Source organism: Heterodontus francisci, chromosome 3 (genome assembly GCF_036365525.1).
Source record: "Heterodontus francisci isolate sHetFra1 chromosome 3, sHetFra1.hap1, whole genome shotgun sequence".
Lineage (NCBI taxonomy): Eukaryota > Metazoa > Chordata > Chondrichthyes > Heterodontiformes > Heterodontidae > Heterodontus > Heterodontus francisci.
In genome coordinates, this window is record NC_090373.1 from 142,632,837 (window position 1) to 142,647,442 (window position 14,606).

A 14,606-nucleotide genomic window follows, 5' to 3' on the forward strand; every position below is an offset into this window, starting at 1 on the left:
AGTGCCACGTGCTAGCGAGTATAGAAATAGGAGAATAGCACAAATGAATGCGTGGCTTAAGAGTTGGTGCAGGAGGGAGGGATTTAGATTCCTGGACCACTGGGACCGTTTCTGGGGAAGGTGGGACCTGTACAAGCGGGATGGTCTACATCTGAACCAGAGGGGGACTAACATCCTTGCTGGTGGGTTTGCTAGTGCTGTTGGGAAGAGTTTAAACTAATTTGGCAGGGGGAAGGGATGCAGACTCCTAGCAGAATAGGGACACAGCTCAACCCAGGAAAGCAAATAAGTCAGAGGGAATACAGCAGAAGTAGGTTTCAAGGGAGTAAGACCAGGATGGAAGGCCTCTACTTTAATGCCAGGAGTATTGCAGGTAAAACGGATGAGTTAAAGACAAAGATTGACACGTGGAATTGTGATATAGTAGCCATCACGGAGACATGGTTGAGGGAGGGGCAGGATTGGCAGCTTACTATCCCGGGATATAGAATCTTCAGGTGAGACAGAGGAGGGGGTAAAAGAGGAGGGGGCATTGCAATATTAGTTCAGGAGTCAGTTACTGCAGTAAGGAGAGATGATATCTTGGAGGGGGCATCCAATGAAGCTTTATGGGTAGAGTTTAGGAATAAAAAAGGGACAGCCACATTGCCAGGTGTTTATTATAGACCCCCAGATAGTCAGCGGGAAATTGAGGAGCAAATATGTGCAAAATTTGCAGAGGTGTGTAAAAATAATAAGGTAATTATATTAGGTGATTTCAACTTTCCCACCATTAATTGGGATAGTCATCGTGTTAAGGGCTTAGATGGAGTGGAGTTCTTAAAATGTATACAGGGGAACTTTTTAGCTCAATATGTAGAGGAACCAACAAGGGAGGGTGCTGTGCTGGACCTAATTCTGGGGAATGAAGCCGGACAGGTAGTTGATGTGTTGGTGGGGGAGCATTTTGGTGATAGCAAACACAACATGGTACAATTTAAGCTTGTTATGGAGAAAGTAATAGACAAGTTGCAAAAAAAGGTTTTGGATTGGGGGGAGAGCGAATTTTAGTAAAATAAGGTAGGATCTGGCCAAGGTAAACTGGAAAGAGTTACTTGTAGGGAAATCTACAGAAGAGCAGTGGGGGGCATTCAAAAAGGAAATGGGGAGGGTACAGGCCCAACATGTTCCCTCAGGATAACAGGTAGGAGCAAGAAGCCCAGAGAACCATGGATGACCAGAAACATTCAGGGTACGATGAGAAGGAAAAGAGAGGCTTTTAGCAAATACAAGGAGAGCAAATCAATGGAAGCATTAGTGGAGTACAGAACGTGTAGGATGGAGCTTAAGAAAGCAATTAGGAGAGCAAAGAGGGGATATGAGAAAGCTCTGGCTGGTAAAAGTAAGGAAAATCCCAAGATATTCTATAAGTATATCAATGGGAAGAGGATAACCAGGGAAAGAGTAGGACCCATTAGGGATCAAGCGGGAAATTTGTGGTTGGAGCCAGAGGACATTGGTAGGGTATTGAACGAATACTTCACATCTGTCTTCACCCAAGAGAATGAGGATGGAGATATGGAACTTAGAGAGAGAGAGACTGTGAGGTTCTTGAGAAAATTGTCTTAGGGAGTGACAAGGTATTGGAGGTTTTGGAAGGCTTTAAAGTGGACAAATCTCCAGACGATTTGCGTCCCAGGATGCTGTGGGAGGCGAGGGTGGAGATTGCAGGGGCTCTGACCCTAATTTTTAATTCCTTTCTGGCCACGGGGGAGGTGCCAGAGGACTGGAGAACAACTAATGTGGTCCCACTATTTAAGAAAGGTTGTAGTGGCGGCGCAGTGGTTAGCACCGCAGACTCACAGCTCCAGCGACCCGGGTTCAATTCCGGGTACTGCCTGCGTGGAGTTTGCAAGTTCTCCGTGTGTCTGTGTGGGTTTCCTCCGGGTGCTCCGGTTTCCTCCCACAGCCAAACGACTTGCAGGTTGATAGGTGAATTGGCCATTATAAATTGCCACTAGTATAGGTAGGTGGTAGGGGAATATAGGGACAGGTGAGGATGTGGTAGGAATATGGGATGAGTGTAGGATTAGTATAAATGGGTGGTTAATGGTCGGCACAGACCCGGTGGGCCGAAGGGCCTGTTTCAGTGCTGTATCTCTAAATCTAAAATCTAGAGATAAGCCAGGGAACTACAGACCAGTGAGTCTCACGTCAGTGGTAGGGAAACTGTTGGAGAAAATTCTGAAGGAGAGAATCTATCTCCACTTGGAGAGGCAAAATTTGATTAGGAATAGTCAGCACGGCTTTGTCAGATGCATTGAAGCATTGTCAGAGGGAGGTCATGCCCAACAAATTTGATTGAAGTTTTTGAGCATGCGACCAGGTGTGTAGATGAGGGTAGTGCAGTTGATGTAGTTTACATGGATTTCAGCAAAGCCTTTGGCAAGGTCCCACATGGGAGACTTATCAAGAAAGCAAATGCACATGGGATACAAGGTAACTTGATCAGGTGGATTCAAAATTGGCTTAGCTGTAGGAGACAGAGAGTGATGACAGACGGCTGTTTTAGTGACTGGAAGCCAGGGTCCAGTGGCGTACCACAGGGATCTGTGCTGGGTCCCCTATTGTTTGTCATTTACATAAACGACATAGATGACTATGTGGGGGGTAGGATCAGTAAGTTTGCAGATGACACAAAGATTGGCCGAGTGGTTAACAGTGAGGTGGAGTGTCTTGGGTTACAGGAAGATATAGACGGGATGGTAAAATGGGCAGAAAAGTGGCAGATGGAACTTAATCCTGAAAAGTGTGAGGTGATACACTTTGGAAGAAGTAATGTGACACGTAAGTATTCAATGAATGGCCTGATACTGGGAAGTTCCGAGGAACAAAGGGACCTTGGCGTGTTGGTCCATAGATCTCTGAAGGCAGAAGGGCAGGTTAATAGGGTGGTGAAAAAGGCATATGGGACACTTGCCTTTATCAATCGAGGCATAGATTACAAAAGCAGGGAGGTCATGTTGGAGTTGTACAGAACTTTGGTAAGGCCACAGCTGGAGTACTGTGTGCAATTCTGGTCACCACATTATAGGAAGGATGTGATTGTATTGGATGGGGTGCAGAGGCAATTCACCAGGATGTTGCCTGGGATGGAACATTTAAGCTATGAAGAGAGGTTGGATAGGCTTGGGTTGTTTTCGCTGGAGCAGAGAAAACTGAGGGGTGACCTGATCGAGGTGTACAAGATTGAGGGGCATGGACAGGGTGGATAGGGAGCAGCTGCTCCTCTTAGTTGAAGGGCCAGTTACGAGGGATCACAAGTTTAAGGTGAGGGGCGGGAGGTTTAAGGGGGACTTGAGGAAGAACTTTTTTACCCAGAGGGTGGTGGCGGTCTGGAATGCACTGCCTGGGAGGGTGGTAGGGGCAGGTTGCCTCACATCCTTTAGAAAGTACCTGGATGAGCACTTGGCACGTCATACCATTCAAAGCTATGGGCCAAGTGCTGGCAAATGGGATTAGGTAGACAGGTCAGGTGTCTTCAATGCATCGGTGCAGACTTGATGGGCCGAAGGGCCTCTTCTGCACTATATTGTTCTGTGATTCTCCGGCCAATCCAAGACCTGTTCCTTTACCGTGGTCTCAGAAAAGACTGCCAATCAAAATCACTAACCCAGATTAGGGCCTACCCGTTAAACTGTGAGCAGGATGATAAACAGCCCCCAAATTCGTGCAGAACCAAAACAAAGACAGTAACCAGATACCTCATAACTAAATTACACCAAAAAAGTTATCCATCAATTTTGATAGATTAATAATAGAAATTGCTTCCTAAGAGTTCAGGATTGAATGTACCCATTCCAGTTAATTGAAGCCTGGACCTTACGACTGTTCTAAGTTATCGTTTTGCATATGTGAAGAAAATAGGTCTGGAACTAAACCAATGTATTTCGTTTTGAGAAATACTAATTTAACTCACTACATGCTGGCTCTAACAGTACAGAAACAAAGTTAAAAATCCAACACAGATCCAAACCTATTTTGCTACAGTGCTATTCAATTACAAAGGCTAGCTGAAGAGAATGTTGAGGATTTCCTCCCCGCAATTCAAGCTGCAAAAAGGACTGCCTAAAATGCAAAACATTAATAAGGGTGGGGCGGGGGTGGAGGGGTGGTGTGGGTGGCGCGGGGGAAGCTGGTAGGAACTGCATAGTTGGGTTACATCTTTCTCGATTGGCGGGTTGGCAATTTGTGCATCATCTGAAGGCTGAGATTTATCATTTAAACTCCTTGGATGTTTTGAGTTGTTGGGAGTGTTTTCATTGAAATCATTCTGGTAATATTAGGGCTGCATTAGTAAAGAAATGAAAGCGTCATTCAAATAATAAGACAATTACAACATCAAAGTGACTGCCAATTAAATAATTTGGGATTCCAGTCACTGGAGGTGGTAATTCTTTACATCTAGCAAGAAGGTGATACAAAATGAAGCAGTTCATTAAACTCAAGCACATTTGATCAACTAGAGAGGTAGAAATCAGTTTCCCAGTAGATTTCGCCTATAATAATCATACATTTTAAACATGAAACTGATTTTAAATCTTTGAGCAGCTCTAAATTATTCCCCGATCACTGTTTAATGTAGACACTGGAAGCCAATATTAAAAATGCAACAAACCGTAGCATAGAGTTGTGCATTAAACAAAAGTACCTACACAACAATAGCAACAAAGACAGATACCATTTTTTGCAGATAATCAGGACTGCAGGGCTAGGATTTAATATTGTTTTTCCACTTGCCGGCTTGTACCCACTTTTCCACATTGATAGGTTTGTTAGCTTTTCAATTAAATTTCAGAAAGTAGTCTCTCATTGCAGCTTACCAAAGTGTGGGCTTTGAACTGCCATTCCCTTTTGACTGCTGACTTTCACATTTAAACATCTCACAAAAATAGAGACATCCAAACACTTACCTTTCATTCTTTTCATACAAGTCATCAAACGTCTCCCGAAACTGGGTAGTTCCAGCCATGGCCAAAAAGCAGGGATCAGATTTTGGGTCCCTGAGCTTCTCCAAGATCTCCTCACACCTTCTCAGTAGTTCATCAATTCCCAGATCCCTAAAGCAAAGAGAAGGGCAGATTTCACAATTTTTAACTAACCCTATAACTGAGTATGAATGACCCACTAACCAACTAAGGAGGCCCCAAACTATTAATAAATTAAGTCGCTTACTGAAAGCCTTGCACTGGAGTCAGTCAATATCAATTGATATTAAGCATTATTAGCTACCCCTACACATTAGGATTTGAACAAGACCTAACAGTTAAGTTATTCCAATTCAGTGTCTGCTCCATATAGTCCAAGTCTCTATCGTCACTCTTTTTAGTATTGAACTTGTCCCTTCCGATTTCACTTCTTGCTAGATCACTAAGTAAAACCTCTTGCAGGATAGTTTCAAAAATAAGAAAGCCAGAAGGGTTGGGTTGTGGTGAGGGGAAGAGGAGAAACTAAGTGTTGCATGCTAAATCGTATGGATTTACTTGCCAATTGTTGGATCCATATTATGAATTATCTTATTAGTCTTGATCGCCAGAGCTGTAAATTTCCACTGTTAGTCAGATTCCATACCACAGAAACTGCGCATGCAGAAGCTTAAACTGATACAGTTGCTGGAAAGTTGCTATTCAGAACTTGGTTTATTGGCTGCCTGACCATTCTGATAAGCGCACTGCTGCCTCAGTTATGTCAATCTTTGAGATAAAATGGCAACTGGAGGTATTTAATTTTTTCTGCCTGATACTACTGTCTCTGGAGCTGTTGGGGGAAAAATAACTCCTCAGATGTGTCTTGGCATCTCTGGAAACAGGAAAATTAGGGTCAATTTTGGCCACAACCCCACCCCACCTAGCAAGAATGGTGCAGGGGAGGGGGTTAAGATCAGGACAATTCCACTTACTGTCCGAGGCCTCACCATCCTTCCTCAGCTACAACTTAACTTCATCGAATCTGAAGTTGGCTGATGCTCCCACTGCAGAGAAGCAAGATCCCAACTAAATGTAAAAAGCACAGCCCAATAACGCAATTTTCACAAAGACTTGGGAGAGGCCCACCGGCTGTCTAAGCTAATGGAGAAACCTGGCACGATGCAGCAAAGTGGTTTAAAGAGGCCGAGATAAGTACAGATGAACATACGAATTAGGAGCAGGAGTAGGCCACTCAGCCCGTCGAGCCTGCTCTGCCATTCAATAAGCTCATGGCTGAACTGATTTCTCCACATTACCACCTACTCCCGATAACCTTTCACCCCCTTGCTCATCAAGAATCTATCTACCTCTGCCTTAAAAATATTCAAAGATTCTGCTGCCACTGCCTTTTGTGGAAGAGAGTGCCAAAGACTCACGACCCTCAGAGAAAGAATTCCTCATCTCGGTCTTAAATGGGTGACCCTTTATTTTTATACAGTGACCCCTGGTTCTCGATTCTCCCACAAGGGGAAACATCCTTTCCACATCCACCCTGTCAAGACCCCTCAGGATCTTTCAATCAAGTCACCTCTTACTCTTCTAAATTCCAGTGGATACAAGCCTAGTTTTTGCAATAACCTTTGATGCGGCACCTTATCAAATGCCTTCTGGAAATCTAAGTACAATACATCCACCAGTTACCCTTCATTCACAGCACATGTAACTCCCTCAAGGAATTCCAATAAATAGGTTAAACATGATTTCCCTTTGGCAAAACCATGTTGACTCTGCCTGATTACCTTCAATTTTTCTAAGTGCCCTACCATAACGTCTCTAACAATAGCTTCTTTTCCGTAAGACAAATGTTAAGTTGTAGTTTCCTGCATTGTCTCCTTCCCTTTTTGAATAAAGGAGTTACATTCGCTATTTTCCAGTCCAGCGGAACCTTCCCTGAATCTAGGGAATTTTGGAAAATTAAAACTAATGCATCAACTATCTCACGAGCCACTTCTTTTAAGACCCGAGGATGAAGTCCATTAGGGCACGGGGACTTGTCAGCCCACAGCTCCAACCATTTCCTGACTTACAGCTATTTCTGGGATGTTACTTGTATGCTCCATAGTGAAGATCAATGCAAAATACCTGTTCAATTCACCTGCCATCTCCTTATTATCCAGTTAATTCTCCAGACTCACTTTCTATAGGACCAACATTCACTTTGCTAACTCTTTTCTTTTTAAAATATCTATAGAAATTCTTACTATCTGTCTTTATATTTCTAGCTAGCTTTCTCTCATACTCTAATTTACCTGATCAATCTTTTAGTCAATCTTTGCTGTTTTTATATTCTGTCCAATCTTCTGACCTGCCACCTATCTTTGCACAATTATAGGCTTTTTCTTTAAGTTTGATATTATCTTTAACTGTTTTAGTTAACCATGGATGGCGGGTCCTCCCCTTGGAATTTCTCTCTCATTGAAATTCTGTGTATTCTGAAATATCCCCTTAAATGTCTGCCACTGCATCTCTATTGACCTATCCCTTAACTTAATTTTCCAGTTCACTTTAGCTAGCTCTGCTTTTATGCCCTCATAATTGCCCTTATTTAAGTTTAAAATACTAGTATTGGACGACTCTTCTCTCCCTCAAACTGCATGTAAAATTCAAACATATTGTGATCGCTGCTACCTAGGGGTGCCCTAACTATGAGGTCATTAGTTAATCCCATCTTGTTGCACAATACCAAGTCTAGTATAGCCTGCTCTCTGGTTGGTTCCAGAATGTACTGTTCCAAGAAATTATGCCAAAAACATTCTATGTACTAATCTAGGCTACCTCTGTCCATCTGATTTTTCCAGTCTATATGTAGGTTAAAATCCCCCACAATTATCACTGTACCTTTCTGACAGGCTGCCATTGTTTCTTCCTATATATCCCATCCCGGCCAGTACACCACTCCCACAAGTGACTTTTTGCCTTTACGATTTCTCATCTCTATCCAAACTGCTTCTACATTCTGGTCTCCTGAACTTAAGTCATCCCTCTCTAATGCGCTAATACCATCACTAATTAACAGATCCACCCCTCCACCTTTTCCTAGCTTCCTGTCCTTCCTAAATGCCATGTACCCTTCAACATTCATGTCCCAATCTATGTCGTCCTGCAGCCATGTCTCTGTAATGGCTATCAGATCGTACTTATTTATTTCTATTTGTGCTCTCAGTTCATCTGTTTTTATTTCGAATGCTACATGCATTCAGAGACAGAGCCTTTAGTTTTGTCTTATTATTTTTGTAACCTCTCGCCTTATCTGTTGATTTACTCTTAGATTTGTATGGTCTGTCCCTTCCTGTCATAGTCTGTTTATCATTTCCGATATTAATACCTTTCTCTCTTGCCTTGTCTCTACTCCTTGATATACCATATCTTCCCAAATTTGATCCCTTGCCCCCACTATTCAGTTTAAAACTCGCTCTACTTCCCTGTTTATGCGGCTCGCTAGAACAACAGCCCCAGCACGGTTCAGGTGTAGACGGTCCCAACGGTACAACCACCACTTTCCCCAGAACTGGTGCTAGTACCCCATGAACTGAAACCCACTTCTACCACACAAGTCTTTGAGCCACGCATTGATTTCTCTCATCTTATTTGCCCTTTGCCAATTTGCACGTGGCTCAGGTAATAATCCAGAGAGTAATATTTTTGAATCTTCAAAAGGAGCAGGGAGACATCCTCAAGCCTTCCTCCCTTGCCCCACCCCTCGGTCTCCCTCCTCGCTCAGGCATCTATTGGGAACCTACCTGTTCTCCCCCACCAGCCCCGCACCTATTTTATGCCAGAGCTCATTCCCTCAGGTATTCAGAGGCAGCAAGCTCCCGCCTCAACTCCAACTCCCACCCGCCACTGCCCATGACATTTTTTCTCCCGACCTGGCTTTGAGCAGGGCACCAATTTCAATTATTCAAAGTTGGCTCTTAAAATAAAATCAGTCTTACTCCTTAACTGCCGGGTGTGCCATCCACTTCAGGCTTCCCATGCATGGTACACTCCTCCTAAACTTTAAAATAGGGGCCAGTTTCTCATTTATTTCAAAGCAGCATCATTGCAAAAAAAAACAAAAATCCTCAATTCCTAAGGTGAAATACAATCCGTACTTAGAAGGATTACTGCAGTACTGCAGCCCCCTCATTCATGTATCATCTTTCACATGAAGAATGCTGGGGGAGGGAATGAGAACAGTGCCAACTTTTCCCTCAGTGAGCTACATTTTTTTCCACCACTAATTACTTTGTATAGACATAGCCCAAAAGGACAAATGGCTCAGCTACTTGCCACTTCAAAACACTACTGTTCCTTCCAGATGTACATGATACATTACTCTACACCTCATAGCATCCTCCTGCTTATTTGGAGGACTTTATGTTTTTATATTGAAAAGAATTCTGAGCAAAGCAGCACATTTTTCCTTAAGAGGACGGTGCATACATTGTATCTCTCACTGATAGGGGGAGAGTCACCAGTGTCTTTATTAAAGGCATCATGAAATGTTTTCTCAGCATGTCCAGAACACATTGTCCTTAAGATGTTTGGTTTATTCTGTGGACTTTGTGTTATTTATACTTGCTACATTAGCCATGTGGAAATTTGGTTTGTGTGGATTAACTCCAAATTTACCAATTGATGAATTTTAGCTTCAATGGACATGTACTCCTTTAGAATTAATGGGTTGTTAACAAGCTTGAAAAATAAAACTTTCACCTTAAAATTAAAACAGGACTGTTAGGCAAAGAAAAAGACTACTGGATTTTAATTAGATGTCTAGTTTGGCAACATACAGGAACCTATAACTGCCTCTAATGTTGCTTATACAAACGCACAGTTGAGGAAAAGGGAAGACATTTCAGAAGCACTGGTATGGTAAGGTTGCATCATTAAAAGAGATACGATAGAGATGGAGAAACTGGGAGATTGGAATGGCATCCTTCAAGGAAGCAGGATGTGAGGATGTGCCGTCGAGGTAGCTGTGGGAGTCAGTGGGCTTACAGTGAATATTCTTTGAGAGCCAATCCCCAGAAATGGAGACAGAGAAGTCAGGGAAGGGAAGAGTCGGAGATGAACCATGTGAAGATGAGAGAAGGATTGAAATTGGAAACAAAGTCAATGAAATTTCCCAGTTCAGGGTGAGAGCAGGAAACAGCACTGATGCAGTCATCAATGCACCAGAAAACGAGGTGAGGGAAGGGGCCTGGATAGGACTGGAAAAAGGAATATTTCACATAGCCCACAAAATGGCAGGCATAGCTAGGACACATGCGGGTACCCATATCAACCTTTTATTTGGAGGAAGTTACTTGAGTTAAAGGAGAAGTTGTTCAATGTGAGGGAAACTTCAGCCAAGCGGAGGAGAGTGGTGGTGGATTCAGACTGGTTGGGCCTCCGTTCAGGGAAGAACTGGAGAGCCCTCAAACCATTCTGGTGGAGGATGGAGGTGTAGAGAGATTGGATGTCCACAATGAAACGAAAAAGGAGACAGTTAGGGCCAGGAAACTGGAAACTGCTAAAGCGATGGACGGCATTGGAAAAGTCATGGATGTAGGTGGGAAGAGCTTGGACAAGGGGAGAAAAGCAAAGAGTCAAGTTATAAGAAATCAGTTCAATGGGGCAGTAAGAGGTTTGAACAATGGGTCTAACAGGGCAGTCTGGTTTATGGATCTTGGGAAGGAAGCAGCAGCAGGCTATATTGGTTTAGGAAACTATGATGTTGGATGCCGTGGAGGGAAGATCTCCAGAGGAGATGAAGTCAGTGACAGTCCTGGATACAATAACTTGATGTTCAGTGGTGGGGCCATGGTCCAGGAAGAAGTGTTGAAGAGTTGGCGCTCAGCCTCTGCAATATAGAGAGAGAGAACAAGAGAGACTCTAACCACCTCCCCTTGACATTCAACGGCATAGCCATCGCTGAATCCCCCACTATCAACATCCCGGGGGTTACCATTGACCAGAAACTGAACTGGACCAGCCACATTAAAGCCTGGCTCGGGTATTAAATTAAAACCTGACTTGGGCCCGACCAGACATCAGCCAACCCAAACCCGACCCCGGCCTGAGTCCTTTAATTTTTTTAAATGCCCAACCCAACCCGAGCCCGACACATGTAGTCGGGTTTGGTCAGATAGCCAGGCTTTACTGCAGAGTGCAGAGTCTGGACTGCACGTTTCCTGCCTTGACATCCTGAATGTTCATTTGAAGATTACTTCCCGGAGCAAGGCAGCACTGTACACGTCCAGCCCGACCCGAGCTGAGCCCTAAGCTGGACCCGGAAGAGAGACCCGACCCGACCCCAACACTTGTCGTCGGGTCTGGTCAGGTAGCCATGCTGTAAGCCACACAACTGCTAGGAATTCTGCGGTGAGTAACTCACCTCCTGTCTCACCAATGCCTGTCCACCCTTTACATGGCACAAATCAGGAGTGTGATGGAATACTCTCCACTTGCCTGGATGGGTGCGGCTCCAACAACACTCAAGAAACTCAACACCATACAGGACAAAGCAGCCTGTTTGATTGACACCTCATTCACCACCTTCAACATTCACTGCCTTCACCACCGATGCACAGTTAAAGGCCTGCTCGGGTCTGCAAATGATACCCGACCCGAGCCCGACAGAACACCATCCAACAGAGTCCTTCCATTTCTTTCCACTCCTGACCCGTCCTGACAATCAGTTAACTTACCTTCTGTTTTTCACTTTGTTCCTTACCTGCACAAGCTTAAAATAACTAACAAAACCACCTTTAAAGTCCAAAAAGTAAATTAACATTAGAATCAATTAACTGAGGTGGTGATAGAGTGTGCCCGATCCGACCTGAGCCCGAATGCCGGACCCAGAAGTGCGACCCGACCCCGACACACGTCGCCGGGTCCCATTGGATTCGGGTCAGGTAGCAGGCCTTATGCACAGTGGCAGCAGTGTGTACCATCTACAAGATGCACTGCAGCAACTCACCAAGGCTCCATCAACAGCACCTTCCAAACCTGTGACCTCTACCACCTAGAAGGACAAGGGCAGCAGATGCATGGGAACACCACCATCTGAAAGTTCCTCTCCAAGCCACACACCATCCTGACTTGGAACAATATCGCTGGTCCTTCACTGTCGCTGGGTCAAAATCCTGGAACTCCCTTCCTAACAGCACTGTCGGTGTACCTACACCCCAAGGACTGCAGCGGTTCAAGAAGACAGCTCACCACCACCTTCTCAAGGTGAGTTAGGGATGGGCAATAAATGCTGGCTTAGCCAGCGACGCCCACATCCCACGAACTAATAAAAAAAAAGGTACGCCCGACAACAGCAGCACCACCCTTGTCAGTAGGTTTGAAAATAATGTTACGATTGGACCTGAAAGAAGAGTGCAGCAAGTGCAGAGGGAGATAGGTTAGAGTGAGTGAGGGGAGCAAAGAAATTGAGATGGCTGATGGCATCCCAGTAGTTCTCAATGAAAAGATCTAGAGAGGGTAAGAGGCCAGAGGGAGGGGTCCAGGTGGAAGGACGATACTGGAGATGGGTGAAAGGATCCATTGTGGGGGTGGGGGGGGAAAGGAGGGTGGGGAGGAGAGATGGGGAAACACCTGGCCAAAGAAGGAGGTGAAGACAATGGAAGAATAGCTTAGTATTGAGTTCAAAATTCATTGAGGCGGGGGCATAAGGGGATGAAACTGAGGCCTTTGCTAAGAAGATTGCTCAGGGTCAGAGAGGGTATCGTGAATAAACAGCAAGGGATGAGATTGGGAGAAGGAATGGGGTCGGAGGGAAGAAAAAAGGAAGAACGATCCAAAGGGGCATTGGTATCCATGAGTTGTTGAAGAATTGTGAAATTCCTGGAGATAGTTTGAAAGCAGATTTCTGCATCTGGAAATAAAACAGTGAATAAGTGTAGGTCCTGAAATACAGTAGCAACCCATGTCTCCACCACTGTTGAAATTACTGGTCTCATTATAAATAGCAATGTCAAGCTACCTTAAGGTTAGTTACATTAAGGTTAGGTACATTAAGGTTGTCCACTCTGGAGATATGCCTGGAGGTTTGTTCATGCGATGTTCTGACCACATGACATCTCATCAAGTGAGGCCTGCAAATGTTATTTGTATCTATATTTATTATTATTATTTATGTATAGCCTTATAATGGTAACTGCATTAAGAAAGGAAACAGAGGGTGGGCAAGAGGGGAAACTAAAAGTGCACAGGGGAAACTGGAGGCAGGAGGAATTTCAATCCCACCAGTAATTAATCGCAACAGACAGCTAACAGTAATCCTGCTAACACTGAGATAGTAATAGGTGTAATGGCCCAATATCATTCCAGTAACTAGCAGTATTCCTAAACTCGCTGATAATCACCCTGCAACTACAGACAGAATTCCCCTGCACTGAACAAGGGGCAGTCAGGCTCCCCGGTCCATACAACTTTTGACAGACCCTGGGGGAGAGATTTGTTTAATGCCATCATTGAAGAATGCCACATGGGCCGTTCAGGTAGCAGCCTGTGGCGCTGCCACACCCAGGGAATTGATACAAGTCTGTGTAGCGCCACTTAAATAAACTAGTTTCTACCACACCACCCGCATCCCTTTTTCCTTGGATCATGGTTTGATTTTCGATTGCACGTGAAGGTGACAGCTCTGAATGAGGAGCCTCAGCTGATTTCTACTTAAGACTTTACACGCCGAAACACACTAGCACAGAATGACCTGAACCAAAGAAAGAGTTTTTACTAAGGACAGTGGGTTCAGTGTTCGGGGCACTTCTAACTGGGTCTTTGCAGCTGGGGGCTGATGTCACACAAGCCTTTATTCGCCGAGGCTTAGAATATAAGAGCAGGGAGGTTATGATGGAGCTATATAAAATGCTAGTTAGGCCACAGCTGGAGTACTGTGTACAGTTCTGGTCGCCACACTATGGGAAGGATGTGATTGCACTGGAGAGGGTGCAGAGGAGATTCATCAGGATATTGCCTGGGCTGCAGCATTTCAGCTATGAAGAGAGACTGAAAAGGCTAGGGTTGTTTTCCTTAGAGCGGAGAAAGCTGAGAGGGGACCTGATTGAGGTATACAAAATTATGAGGGGCATTGATAGGAAGGAACCTCTTCCAGAGGGTGGTTGGAATCTAGAACACACTGCCTGAAGAGGTGGTCGAGGCAGGAACACTCACGACATTCAAGAAGTATTTAGATGAGCACTTGAAATGCCATAGCATACAAGGTTACGGGCCAAGTGCGGGGAAATGGGATTAGTGAGGGTGTTTGATGGTCGGCGCAGGCGCGTTGGGCCGAAGGGCCTGTTTCTGTGCTGGAAAACTCTATGCCGGAGGCTTCTCTATGACAGCAGTTGGTGATGTCTGCTACGGCGGGAAATTTAAAGCGTGAAGATCTACCTGTCTGCTAGCAGCAGCACCTGGGAGATCTGTGCCCCGTTCCTGGGCAATCCAGGAGGGGTGGCCACCCTAACTCACATCTTATTGGTGTTATGTTTCATGTTATGATGTGCAACAGTACAGTCTACTAGAGGGCACATCTGTGTACTATAGAGCTGTAATGTCTGATCACTTGACATCCATGACATCGCAAGGTTTGTATCCATGATTCCCCATGCAGCAAATGAA

The 14,606-nt window shown here is 44.6% G+C and overlaps 1 protein-coding gene across 1 annotated transcript in view; it reads right to left on the reverse strand.

Moving 5' to 3' along the window:
* The window catches only part of LOC137362204 (uncharacterized), a 130,597-nt gene that overhangs the window by 76,524 nt on the left and 39,467 nt on the right, over positions 1-14,606 (reverse strand). Inside the window, exon 3 of the mRNA XM_068026658.1 lies at positions 4,953-5,099. Within this exon, the coding sequence (XP_067882759.1) occupies positions 4,953-5,011 (59 nt within the window). The 5' untranslated portion in view covers positions 5,012-5,099. The remainder of the gene's footprint in view (positions 1-4,952; positions 5,100-14,606) is intronic.